The sequence below is a fragment of the Aplidium turbinatum genome, chromosome 4 (genome assembly GCF_918807975.1).
Source record: "Aplidium turbinatum chromosome 4, kaAplTurb1.1, whole genome shotgun sequence".
NCBI lineage: Eukaryota > Metazoa > Chordata > Ascidiacea > Aplousobranchia > Polyclinidae > Aplidium > Aplidium turbinatum.
The window spans coordinates 35613215-35627618 of NC_137475.1; the positions used below are offsets into that span (position 1 = coordinate 35613215).

A 14404-nucleotide genomic window follows, 5' to 3' on the forward strand; every position below is an offset into this window, starting at 1 on the left:
CGAAATATTTCAGCAAGCAACATAATATTTTGCATGTTTGATAAAGCGTTAGAAAGTTAATGATGAAATTGGGATGGAATGATGGAAGATTGTCTTCCATCCCATCATCAAGATCTTCCATTCCTTTCCATCCTTGACATCTTCCATCTTAAAATCTGTCTTCTATTCCATCTTCCATCCCATTCCCTTACGTTCGTAAGTTATTGCAAATGGAATCAGATTTAGTGCCATCTTTGCTGCATCAGAATTAGACTGTGCCATTTCAACCCAAAAGTCACTGCAACACATCTCACAAAAAATACATTTTGCACCTCCATCATTTACCAAACCAATAAACTGTTTTTGAATTGCAGCAAGTTGTCATTAGAAAGGAGGATTGCTGGCATTAGTTCCAAATGGGTTGTTGATGAAACAACATTACGTTTGAAGATCCTGTAATTTTGGAAAGTACAATACTGTAAGGCCAATCAATGGAAATGCAGATTCCAGCCGTTATTATGTCATAACTGCAGAAAAGACTCAATCTGCCATAGTAAAAAAAGCAAAAATGCAACTGTTTGGCGCAAGAGAAAGGATAGGGTTGGCAAGCTTGAATATTGCAACAGCGGTTTTTTTTAAGGTGCTTTGTGGTCCGGTCCCAGAATATTGCTTTGTGGACTCCAAACGGACTGCAGACCCCACTTTGAGAACCACTAATTTTATTTTTTTGCAGAATCACAATCACCCACTTTGTGCAGCAATATTACAACGGTTAAAATGTACCGGTTAACCAAATTATTACACACTGGTGCGCAACCTATCAGTCGAGTTCTTCTGCGGAGAAGTTATGCTAAAGATCTAAAGTTTGGAGCCACAGCAAGGGAAGAAATGATAGCAGGTATTCAGTCTAATGTTTAAGCTATGGTTGACAATTTTACCATTCCAAAGCTGTGTAACAATTTTTTTAATTTCAATTCCCAACAAAGGCAATTATGGATTGTGTGGTCTACTTCTACATATTGGATAATTTGGAAACATGGAGAAAGAACATGACCCAAAGCTGTGCAGTTTGAAATTTACAGCACCGTTTGAGATTTTCATGTAGTTTGTATTTACACAGTGACAATAGCTACCATAATATTTTTTGGTTTCAAACATTAACAAGCTCTTGATTGTTTTACTGTGTATTACACTGTATACGGAATGGCCCGTTTCGGTGAGTCCGATCCCTATTTGGTGATTTTTTCAAATTTTTTTTCAATTGTCGGGTACGGTAGCCAATTTATCATTGCCGTTTTAGGGTTAGAGGTTAGGAACTCACCGAATCGGACTCACCGAATAGTAGCAAACCCGTATATATAATTATATATACTAGTTTAGTATGACATTTATGTTCAATTTCTTGTTTTTCAGGTGTAAACGAACTTGCTGATGCAGTAGCAGTGACAATGGGTCCAAAAGGTCGCAACGTAGTGCTTGAACAATCATGGGGAGGACCAAAAGTCACTAAAGATGGTGTTACAGTAGCTAAAGCAATAGAATTTAAAGATAAGTATATGAACATCGGAGCTAAACTAGTGCAGGATGTAGCAAAAAATACAAATGAAGAAGCTGGTGATGGTACAACTACAGCCACTGTTTTAGCCAGAGCAATTGCCAAGGAGGGATCTGAAAAAATTGCCAAGGGTGCTAATCCTATTGAAATGAGAAAAGGCATCCAAAAAGCTGTTGAAATTGTTGTAGAGGAATTGAAAACAATGTCAAAACAAGTCACTACTCCTGAAGAAATTGCTCAAGTAGCAACTATTTCTGCTAATGGAGACAAGGAAGTAGGAAAATTAATATCAGATGCAATGGAAAGAGTTGGAAGAAACGGGGTTATCACAGTTAAAAATGGAAAAACTTTACAAGATGAATTAGAAGTTATCGAAGGCATGAAATTTGATAGAGGTTATATATCGCCTTATTTCATCAATACTGCAAAGGGGCAAAAAGTTGAATTTCAAGATGCGTTAATTTTGCTGTCGGAAAAGAAAATAAGCTCAGTTCAGGTAATGCAAAGCTTTGCATGTTTCAGACTAGTTTAGCATCTATGCGTTTGTTTTGCAGTTTCTTATACCGGTACGTATTTACACTCCACTTGTTTCCACAATTTATGCAATATATAAACTAAATCAGCACCCTGCTGCATAGTGTTGTGAAAATATTTATTGCATTACTGTACATACTTTTGTTTTTTTCCAGGAAATTGTTCCAACTCTGGAACTTGCAAATTCACAGCGTAAACCATTAGTTATTATTGCTGAAGACTTAGATGGTGAAGCATTAACAACTTTAGTTGTAAATCGACTGAAAGTAGGATTGCAAGTTGCAGCTGTGAAAGCACCAGGTGAAATGCTTTTTATAGTTTTTGTTAACTTTGATTTATTTTTTTCCCAAAATTAATGCTAAAGGGTTTGTGATGTCAGCAAATTCTACTAAATTATACCCCTGGCTTTGACAAGGATCTAAAAATGGATTTATAATACATATTACAATACACTTGAGTTTTAAGAAAGGATAGATCTGAAGTTAAAAGCATTTGCACATTTTTTTGTTTATTTTCTATCATGATAGATGCTATGTCATTGTTTGGTTTGTTTTCGCAATGGCTTAACACAAACACAGTGGTTCTCAAACTTTTTTTTGTTGCGACACCTCTGGAAAACTTTTTGGACTTGCGACGCACCAGCACATAAAAGTAAATGAAGAAACTTATGATTAAAGTTTTGTTACAACAAAAAGCGATGCATATTATTTAATGTGACGTGTGGGCTTATTTGTTTTCACAAAGTTTATTGAATCTTGAGAGAATTTTTGAAATTGCCACCCGCATTTCTCTTTCACTCTTTATTGGTGATCGATATTTGGTTTTATCACCGCCAAGGCAGAAAATTTTGCTTCACATAAATAGGCTACGACGTAGCAAATGGGATAATAATTCGCACTGCTTTCATTCACCAAACCTGGATAATCGTCATTCATTGAATCCACAAATTTTCCGGATTTCCTATTTCGAAAGGATCACAAATCCATTCGCAGTTTGAAAATTTTTACGGGAAGTATTTTGCAAATTTTGACTCGAGCTTGGACAAATATAAATAAATATGCTTCGCAAATTTGAAGGGAAAAAAGCGCACTTGTAAGATGTAACCTCAACTCTTCACTGTTTTCAAACTGAAACAACACCTAGAAAAATGATTCAGAGTTTCCAATATTTTTTTGAAGGATAGACATCCCATACTACGTTAGGGTATCAGCAGTGGCAGTTTTTTTAGTTAATTGCGGTGTAATCGGCTAAGTGCATGGAACACATGTATCACAGCGGTCCTCAAAGGGTTAACCTCAATTTTATAACTTAATCTTAAACTGAGTTCAGCCAAGAAACGGAACTATTCTGCGACACACTTGGAAAAGTGAAACGACGCACAGTTTGAGAACTATATACTGGCTTAACAAACCAATCTCCCTTACAAAATTGTAATTCAGTATATGCTAATATGGGTCTGCTACTATTCGGTGAGTCCGATTCGGTGAGAGCCCTATTCGGTGATTTTTTTGAATTTTTTTTTGAAAATTATCGGGTACCGTAGCCTAATTATTATCACTGCCGCTTTTACATCGTTTTAACGTCGCTAAACGTTAAAATAAGACCTTAACCTCTATTCCCTAACCCTATAACGGCAATGATAATTAGGCTACGGTACCCAATAATTAAAAGAAAAATCACCGAATAGGGCTCTCACCGAAAATGGCTCTCATCGAATAGGAAACTCACCGAATCGGACTCACCGAAACGGGCCATTCCGTGCTAATATTTGGATGTGTTTGACAGGCTTCGGTGACAATCGCAAGAACACTCTGAAAGACATGGCCGTAGCGACTGGTGCACTTGTTTTCGGAGAAGAAGCATTAGAAATGAAACTTGCAGATGTGCAGCTCTCTGATCTTGGCCAGGTATGTTTTTATTAGAAATGCCTACAGCCCTACACTACAGGTGTTTTAAACTTTTTTTGTTGTCAATGCTGACTAGGTTGTCTGTTTTTTCTTTAACACGACAGCTTCAGTTCGACTTCAATCGCGTCCCAATAACAGCGCACGTTGAGTTGAGTGAGCCGTAATGATGTTAGCAAAGCGTTGCGCGCAGTTCTCTCACACTGTTCGTTTGTCTTATGAAGTTTCTGAGCTCATACCGAATTGTCAAATTGTGTATTTCACCAAGTCACCGTGTTCGTAGCGACATCACAAGGTTTATTTTTGCAAAGGTGGAAGAAATTACTATCACTAAAGACGACTGTCTCTTGCTTGGTGGAAAAGGTAAAAATGAAGACGTTGAACGACGGGTGGCTCAAATCTACGAACAGATCGATGCAACTTCGAGTGAATATGAAAAGGAAAAATTAAATGAACGTGTCGCCAAACTTGCTAGTGGTGTGGCTGTCTTAAAGGTAAGATGTTTATTGAATGTCTACTAAGAATTGAAGCATGAACTACTCATGATTGAACCAGTGCCATGTGAGCATCATCTCGCCCTTCTCCGAAATCCACTAATTGATGGGCTGTATTTTTTAGTGACCGTACCTAAATTTTTTGCAATGCTATTTCTTAAACCGTGGGCCTATTCAAAAATGGGCAAAAACGCAATATAGGCAATGGCTGCAACCGCTTTTATTGCAGAGGAACAAAAAATTTCATTAAATACAGGGAGAGACTGTTCACCGGGCATTTGATAAATAAAATGACTTGCGTTCTTCTTGTGACTATACTAGGTTACCACCTGATGTTAAGAATGATACCCAACTTTAATTTCCGACGTTTCGTCCGTCAACAGAGGGCTACACATGTTCTACAGCAAATGGCATGACACAAAAACCAACTGACGAAATGAATGAACTGTTGAGAACAGGGTTGTTGGTATTTTACCCAACCCAAAAAACCCGGGTGGTTTTTTTTAATAAAACCCACTTAAAAAAACCCAAAAAAAAAACATAAAAAAACCCAGAGCATCATATTTGTCCAGTTTTTATTAGAAAATTAAAAAAATGAACAAAAACACTACAAGGCACTTAAAACAAACTTTAAATTAGGACTTAAGGATGTGAATTTAGGGGTGTTCAATTTCGATTATTTGAATATTCGGAATTCGAAATTCAATTTATTTTCGATTTCCGAATTTCGATTTCGAATATCACAACCATTCACCACACTGCAAAATGTGATTTTATTAAAAGAAACGCTATGAAAATTCGCTAGAAAACACGAAAAAAGAACACAAAATAACGTCTACAGCTCCAGGCCCATGTTGGTGTTTAAGAACACAAGCTGATCGACATGGTCACCCGTCAGTCGGGATCTCAGCTTCGTGACGGTCAGGCCAGCTTTTGAAAACGTCGCTCCGCTGGAGCCGAGATCGCTGGGGTCACAAACACCTTCTCGGCTAGCTTTTTCAGCAGCGGTAGCTCGCCTTCGTTTGCTTTCCACCAGGAAAGCGGATCAGCTTGCCCAAAAGCAAGCTTCTGCTTCATAAAATAGGAAATCTCGTTTGAGATTGAGCTGATTTCATCATCATCACTGTTGTTGGAGTCTTCCATCTGGACCCTGCCCATGGAGAAGAGTTCCGTCAGAGTGGTCTGGCATCTTCGCTCATCGCCTGTGTTGGCTCAACGTCGGGGCTATCGGAATCGGAAGAACTGACACCTCCCGTTGGCTGCACGTGCGTGGAAGACAACGACGTTGCGCACGACTTTTCTCAACGCACATGTGCAGGACTGGCCGTTGGACCCTCGAGAGCGTGTGATAGTCACGTGATCGACGATACGCATGCGTCGAAGTCTTTTTTCGCTTGCAAAATGCGACAAGACAGATTTCGCGCCACTCGCGTTACTTTCAACCGCGTTCAGCCGAAAGGACAGCTATAATTTCGAATATGCCTGATACGAAAACGAATTTCGAATATCACCTTAATCGAAATCAAATCGAAATTGAACACCCCTAGATGTGATTGTGAAGTAAATTTCCAAGAATAAACTGAAAACGCAGTGGATATTGTACACTGTACAGTACACAAAAATCAAGTAATGTCACTTTGTGTACACTACACTAAAACTCATTTATGCAAAAAGGCCTTATAGTTAAACTGGTGAAAGTACTACTCTACTGTAGTCTGTATATATGATGTGAAATGCAATTTAGGAGGCCATTTACCAATTACAGATTCTGGATTCTAACGCATGGCTGTTTCAGAGCATTTGCCTAAATGGCCATAGGCCACGTAATCGCTCAATTGCTCATCCATTACTATATATAATATATATATAAATGATAAAAAATAAATATGATAAAAATAATAATAAATAAATGTTAAATATGATGGCATAAACACTCCTTGCCTTCAAATCTAAAGCAAATGATGCAATAATGTGATTTCTACCACGGTAGCATCAACTTGGTATAGAAATCAGTGGATGATGCAACATCCAACTTGATCTTGAAATTAATAGATGATGCAACATTCAAGCAACTACAGCCCTAGTGCATTATTTTATTGAGTTATGCAAGCATGTACTGTGAGTGAAAGGCACTTCATTCGTAAAAAGTAGTTTTGAGGTGAAATAAGCATGAATCTACCTTTTTTTGCATTTTTTTTAAAAAACCCAAAAAAAACCGGGTTTTTTTAAAAAAAACCCGGGCGGGTTGGGCTTTTTCAAAAAAACCCGGGTTTTTCTCAACCCTGATTGAGAAGCAGCGATCTTTTTGGCGTCAGCACTGTCTCACTATACTGTAGAACAGCGAGCATTGTTCTTGCTACACTCGACTGCCCAGAAAGAAATGAATGAAGTCGCAAAAAAAAAATTCAGTAGCATCGCTTCGACGAAACGCTGACCTGCGAGAGGTGGCATTTTCTCGAACTGTGAACTGAAAGATTAAAAATGAGGAAGTGCAATAAACGAATCAGACTTACCTTTTGGCAGATATTGTTATGCTTATACTATTAGGCTATGCTTGTATAAGTTATACTTTATCACCATTAAAAGATTCTATGGACAGACTAAAAATAAACATGGCTGGGGGTATATGGGGTTGTTAATATGGTCATTGGCTGAAAACATGTTACATTTATAGGTTGGTGGAAGCAGTGAAATAGAAGTGAATGAAAAGAAAGACAGAGTCACGGATTCTCTGAACGCCACAAGAGCTGCCATCGAAGAGGGAATAGTTCCAGGCGGCGGTGTCGCCCTATTGAGATGCCATGGTGCACTTTCAAAGGTTGAAGGATTAAACAGGTAATTTTTTGTGTCTTATCAAAAGTGTTGGTATGACTCGTTTATTGCGGTAGTAGTGCTTTCCATCTACTTTTTAGTGTTTTTAAAAACCTTACTTGATATCACAGTTCATTCTAGTTCTTACATGTAAAATGTAATTGTAAAGAGACCTTAGAAAGATTGATGACGTAGTTTATTGGGATATCAAACGTTAAACAGTCAAATGAATGGTCGAATAGTGCTACTTGTGAGATAATAAATGAAAATGAACTGACGAATGATTCACCATAAAGAAATCAAATTCTTGAACGATAAACCTCTTTGTCGATTTCAAAATAAATATACACTACCACTTGCATCAGCTACTTTATAAGTGGCAATAACCGCAATAACTTACACTTTCACAGTTTAATCATTATCGGCTAGAACTCTACAATCGTTTTCAATATGCTTTTCGTTACAAGTTGTCATCCCCGTCTATTAATAACTGCAATCAAATCATGCGGCTATTTATAATAGGTTTGCTTGGACCAGAAGCATCCAGAGACTAGGCTAAGGGCTAATATTACATCACAAGAACTCATTCTTCTAGTCAACAAGTCAAAGGAAGTTTCCAGAATTTCACGTACACATAATTTTCTAGAAGCAGATTTCACAATAAAGATTGCGTAACTATATTCTTTTAGACCAGGGGTTCTTAACCGGGGGTAAATTTCACCTACCGAGGGGGTAAATTTACTGACTCATAAATTAAAGCAAACTTCATTTTTTCAGTTATTAAAATACTGGTAGTGTTGCACTCGATTTTGATTCAAATTTATGCTAAATGTAAGTTTTCGTCTTTTTCTTTTATCTCCACGCAAGTAGACTGCCAGTTTCATTTCAACAGCGTGTGTGTGTTACATTTTTGGAAAAAATGGATACTGGAAAAAATATACAATTTCTTTCAACAAAATAATATATCCTGGAATCATGTGGGTTTACTTTGCACAGAAGGTGCCCCTTCTATGCTCGGTACTAAGTCTGGCTTTACAACTCTGGTGGAAAAAACGCGCACTGAACATCATTTCTACTCACTGTGCCCTTCATCGACATGCACTGACAAGTAAAACCCTTCCAGAATATTTGAAAGCAGTATTGAAGCACGTGGTTGAATGTGTGAATTTTATCAGGGCACGTGCTCTAAATCATCGTCTTTTCAAAGTGGTTTGTGATCAGATGGGATCAGAACACTCTGTTCTCCTTTATCACACCGAAGTTTGGTGGCTCTCTATAGGGGTCTTGTTTTGTCTCGAGTCTTGGAATTAAATGGTGAAATCGAGATTTTTCTTCGAGAACGCAAATCCGCGTTGAGTAAGCACTTTGGCGACAACAAATTTATTGATGCATTGGCTTACTTAACGGACATTTTTTCAAGTTTGAACCAGCTCAATATGCAAATGCAAGGAAAAGTGTTAACATTAATTATAGATGTACATGATAAAATTCAGGGCTTTCAGACAAAATTAGATCTGTAGAGTAGAAGAGTTCAAAAAGGAAATTTTTAGTACTCATATTTACGCAAATTTTTCAACATTTGATGATTGGAAAGTCAGTAGAAGTCGCAACGAGATTTCTGACTTCGAAGTCGACATGCGCCAGCACCTTGCCGCCCTAAAAAAGAACTTTGAAGGTTACTTCGAAGGTGAAAGTTTTAACAGTACCGGTACTGCTCTTTGGATAACTCCTCCCTTCGAAGCCAAGTTAGAAAGTATTGCTGACGATGATCTTTGCAAAGATGAATTGATTGATCTTTAATGTTCAACAACGCTTTGTACCAAATTCTTATCGTGCAATGGTGACTTTTCCAAGTTTGTTTGTTTGTTTATCTTTATCCTGCATTGCGGGAAAGCGGACATGAGCGCTATGCATCGGTGTACGCCTTCCGACATACACCTGACCAACGCTGCAGCCGACGGCAATGTCTGTTTCCGGTTGTCTACTCTACTTATGACTTAAATTTGGTACTACCCATTACTCGAAATCGATCACTGGGTAGAGGCAATTATCCTAAAGTTTCTTGCCCAGAGAAACAACAGCAAGTGCGGGTGGCTGGAGTCGAACATGCAGGCTCTCGACTGCGAGCCCAACGCGCTAACCACTCGGCCACTGGTGTGGATTAGTCGAAGAGTTTCCTACGCTGACTAAGCATGCATTTGAAGTTATTATACCTTTCCAACTACTTATCTGTGTGAAGCAGGGTTCTCTTCATTGTTGACTATTAAAACAAAACATCGATCTCGCTTAGTTTCCAAAGACGACATGCGAGTAGCTCTTTCAATGACTGTTCCAAGAATCTCCAAAATTGTTCGTGGAAAGCAAGCACAAAAGTCATTTGAGTAGACATTATTTTTCACAGGGCCCCGTCAAGAACAATCGTGTCTTCGGCAAATAAACAGCTTGTTTTTGATATATGCCAAGGTAAATCCAGACAAAAAAGGATGTTTTGCGTTTCTTCGCATGGTTGACTGGACGCGATGACATCACAAGGGGCCACCAAAACGGTGGGGGTAAATTTTACTTTTTTCATTTGGCAAGGGGTAAACGAGACAAAAAAGGTTAAGAACCACTGTTTTAGACGGAGCGACTATCGAAAAAGTTGATCACTATATATATCTTGTTAAAAAAATTACAACCAACTCCAATAAAGAAGATGAAATCAAAAGAAGAATATCACTTGGATGGCAAGCCTTCGGAAGAGCAAGTTCGATATTTAAGTCAAAACTGCCTCTTTCTCTCAAGAAACAAGTCTACGATCAATGCATCCCTCCAACCGCTACATATGGTGCAGAAACTTGGAACCTTACAAAGAAATTAACACTTAAACTAAGAAGTATGCAGAGAGCACATGAACGAATCATGATGGGTTTAACATGGCGAGATAAAAAGACTGCCGAATGGATCAGAAATCAAACGAAATTACGAGATATATTAAGCACAATCAAGAAACTAAAATGGTCCTGGGCAGGTCATATAGCAAGATATCAGGACAATGGATGGACTAAAAAATTAACAACATGGACACCACGAGAAACCAAAAGAAAGAAAGGAAAACCAAAAGTGAGATGGAGGGACGACATTGACAAACAATGCAATACAACCAATTGGTACCAACTAGCACATAATCATGTAAATTGGCATGAAAAGGGGAAGACTTACGCTCTGCAGTGGGCTCTCACAGGCTGAAAATGATGAATGATGATGATGAACTATAGGTTACGATAGGTCAGTAGTCGATGAAACGCCACAACAGAATTACACAATAAAATAGTTCACCTGTTCTGGAACAATAATGTAGCCTACCGTGGGACCACGCATATCGATTGTGACACTTGGCTACTAATAATTCAAGCTTCACCCTCATCTTGTGTATGTTTTCCTCGAGCTATCTGTTTCTACGCCCTTACGCTGAAATCACAAGAAGCGACCTTGACTGGAGTAAAGCAGATGTTAGACTACTTGCTTTGATGAGAACGATGTCACAATTTTTACTTTTGTAGTGTATTAACTATAAGTTTTCGTTTCAATTTCAGAGACGAGCAAACCGGGCTGGACATTATTCAGAAAGTGCTTCGGATACCTTGCAGCCAGATTGCTGACAATGCGGGCATGGAAGGGCAGCTGCTTGCTGAGCGCCTTCTTCAAGAATCGGGAGACGCTGGCTATGACGCTCGCGAGGGCGTCTTTTGCAACATGATGGAGGCCGGAATTATCGACCCAACCAAAGTTGTCAAACAAGCTTTGTTGGATGCGTCTGGTGTTGCGTCATTGCTTACAACCGCCGAATGCGTGGTCACAGAAGAGCCAAAGCAGGAAACCGCTGCCCCAGCAGGTGGCGGGATGGGTGGCATGGGGGGGATGGGAGGCATGGGCGGAATGATGTAAAAGCATGAGCAGATGCATTTGTTTAAAACTTTGCCGACCAATTTATTATATTTTGGACCAACCTTTACACTGTACCAGAAGTGTATGATATTCGACCTGTTTTATTTTATTGCATGTTCGGTTGCACCATCCATGACTTATTGTCGAGTTTTTTTGCCAGTTGCGTATCCTTTTCAATAAACGATTTTTTTTAAATATACGTCATCGTTCTCCAGAAAGAACAGTTTCTTTTTTTGTTACTCCATGTGGTGTTGTCATATATACCAATAAGTGTATTTGTTCTCATTCTGATTGTGAAAACTTTCATTCTCGGACTAAAAAAGCTTTGTGAGCCTAATCCTGTCAGTTTCGCTTACTTGTAGAGGATTTGAACCCCTGACGCAGCCTAGGTTGAAGGACACATTTGTAAAAGTAAGTTTATTTGTATTACAACACGTGCGACTGAGTTGTTTATTTCAAGCAGTGTTGTAGGTATAGTACCTGTAAAAAGACAATTTCATTTTCCGAGTGTTAGCTGCATTGTCTCCAAATAGTGTATTTCATAACCGCATTCAACAAAAATCACTTGTTGGCGAGTGCAGTAGAACAGCGCTCTTGCGCCACCTAACGATCGAGATAGTTTTCTTTTTTGTGTAGTCCGCTAAATGCAGTTTCTCGAAGTTCAATGACTCGGGTTTAGTGCAAGGATTTGAATTAGTTGTGGCGGCAGTTTATTTGTAAACCTACAGCTAGAGGTCTAGTCAGTTGTCGATAAGGCGAAATGCATCAGCTTTGTGCATAATTTTTTGTAGTTAAAGCTTCAATTTATCTATAAAAAAGCTTCGTTGACTTAAAAGTTACGATGGGGGCAGGGCCGGTAATAATGAGATCTTTGGGCTCCAAATCATGCCACTTTAAGAATATGCCGTGGTTTCTTCAAGTTCCTGGGGGCGTCTGAAATTATTCCGATCCAAAAGAACCCCTAGGGAACGTTCAAATATTATGTAACGCTTTTTTTCCGAATTTTTGACTCCCCCACGCAAGGCCGGATTTAGCTGATGGGGGGCCCGGGGCACTTTTAGACCGGGGGGCCCCCGTGCAAAAAAATTTTTCGCGCCCATGGCGCGTAAAAACCATCTCTACGTCTACAGTAGCATCAGTCCAGTACTGCACAGCATTTTGTAGAAACTTTAAAGGTCAAAAAGAATAAAATAACACAAAATCACATTTTTTCCACATAGGGGGGCCCTTCAAAAGTCGGGGGGGCCGGGGCAACTGCCCCCCTAAATCCGGGCCTGCCCCCACGTAACGCCAACGTAACTTTTTTTCAACCCCCCTCCCCCATGTAACGCTTTTTCACTACGAATTCAGCACAAAAAACTACCATTCCGTACTCGAAAGCGTTACGTAACGTTTTGCTTGAACCCCCTCCCCCCCGATGTGACGCTTTGCATAAACCCCCCCTCGAAGGAGTTACGTAATATTTGAACGTTCCTCTACACTCCTTGTTAATGCTACTGACTGCGAGGCACATCCGAACTATCAGTTGAAACTATAAAGTTAAATTGAACCACTCCTGCATGGAATATGGTCAGGTTATGGTAATACATATTTTACGTGTAAGGATGGTTTTATTGGGATTTTAAATGTTAATTGGCTGTCTAGTGAAATTCAGTCTGCTAAATGGATATTCTAACTAATTTAACTCAATTGTTACTCGAATTATAATTTTAAGTTATAATAAGGTGTTCGCATAATATTGTAGGCCTATAACAAAAATGAATTTAAACATCATCGAATAACGAAACATTATGAGGTTAAGAATTATCACATTTTAAAAGTCTTCCAAATTGTAGGCTATCCGTTCTAATTTTTATTCTCTCCTGTGTTTGTTCGTCTCTGTCAAAGGGCGAATGTGAACAGCTTTTTTGTTTTATTTTTTCTATTTAAAGCAGCTTAGATGAAAAAATAAAAAAATGACGTAGGCTATGGGTTAAAATGGTTCGCTTGTTAGGAAGGAAAACATGTTTGGTATGATATTGGATTGCTACAAGGTCATTGTAGTTTTGCTACTAGATCAACATATTATCAAACCTTTACGTCTGCAAATGTTAAGTCAATGTAAACAGTTTGATTGGTTGCCTTGTTATGGACTCTAGTAAAACAGTCCTGCTACGTAAATTTAGTTTTGATCTTTTTAAAGGAACCTTTCCACTTGAAAAACACTAGCAAATAGAAACTTTCATAACTTGTTGCAAATTGGCCACAGAAAAGCTCTTGACAAACGAAAGTACTTTTGTCAAGAGCGTCCATTACGTGTTTATAGCATAAGATATTCTACTGTACGAGCTAATAACGGGTAGTCAGAAAGTTGTTTTGGAAGTGGTATGTTTATTCTATTGGTGAAAAGCTAACAATAGGCTATTAAACTGTAAATAACTTAACATTAAGCTTTTAATTTTCTTCATTTTGTCAGTTTCAATGACCAGGACTTGCGTCAGTGGAACCTCTACAAGCATAAAAAATGCCAGGATTAAGCTTCCAAGTAGGCTTACTCAGTTCAAAGATTACCAAAACTAAATAGTTTCACTTCAGAAACCTTAAAAAAAGGTTACCGTATTCAAATATGCCCTTGGACTGCTCAAGTGCTCGTAGAGAGTTAGACTATACTAGAGGTCAGCAAACTACGGCCTGCGAGTTTGGTACCCGCTCATGCAAAGAATGTGATGAAGCACTGTATAAAACTTTTACCGATGGTTAACGCTATAGCCTGTGTAAAGTGTTTAAGTATTTAATTTTCCGATTTCAGCCATTTTTTCTATCAAAATCTTTTGATTAAAACTGTTTCTGAACAATTAAGCACTGTATGAGTGTCGAGTGAGTTTGTGATAAAATAATGAGTATTTTTTCACAACCAATTTTCCTGCAACGACCATAAGTGGCAATTGTGATTTACAGCTGCATAAATTACAACCACTCTGTTGAATCGCCACCACAAGTTGCAAACTGTTCAATAAAATAGTTATCTGGAACGCCATCATCTTTTCTCATAGTCAGGTGACCCTTTCTCAAAAAGTTTGGTAACATTTGGACTAAGAGGTGTCAGAACCACCATGTCACTATCCTTGGTTAGTGACAGACATTATATGTGGGAGTCAAGACAATAGCGTCGAATAGTAAATATTCGAAAAACATCAATCAGAGAGCTGTTGATGAAAGGA

The 14404-nt window shown here is 38.6% G+C and overlaps 1 protein-coding gene across 1 annotated transcript; it reads left to right on the top strand.

Annotated features, from left to right (window-relative positions):
* The first annotated feature begins 716 nt into the window (after positions 1-716).
* Positions 717-11418, top strand: LOC145768147 (60 kDa heat shock protein, mitochondrial-like). Its single transcript, XM_082579619.1, has 7 exons — positions 717-877; positions 1393-2030; positions 2224-2368; positions 3854-3975; positions 4284-4466; positions 7141-7301; positions 10853-11418. The coding sequence occupies exons 1-7, from the start codon at positions 757-759 to the stop codon at positions 11202-11204; spliced, it is 1722 nt and encodes a 573-aa protein (XP_082435745.1). The 5' UTR covers positions 717-756; the 3' UTR covers positions 11205-11418.
* Positions 11419-14404: the final 2986 nt, after the last annotated feature.

Excerpts from the sequence above, each read along its gene's own strand:
- LOC145768147 (XM_082579619.1), top strand. The coding sequence starts at position 757 with ATGTACCGGTTAACCAAATTATTACACACTGGTGCGCAACCTATCAGT. Across the intron at positions 2,031-2,223 it reads AGAAAATAAGCTCAGTTCAG|GAAATTGTTCCAACTCTGGA; the intron begins GTAATGCAAAGC and ends GTTTTTTTCCAG. Across the intron at positions 2,369-3,853 it reads TGCAGCTGTGAAAGCACCAG|GCTTCGGTGACAATCGCAAG; the intron begins GTGAAATGCTTT and ends TGTGTTTGACAG.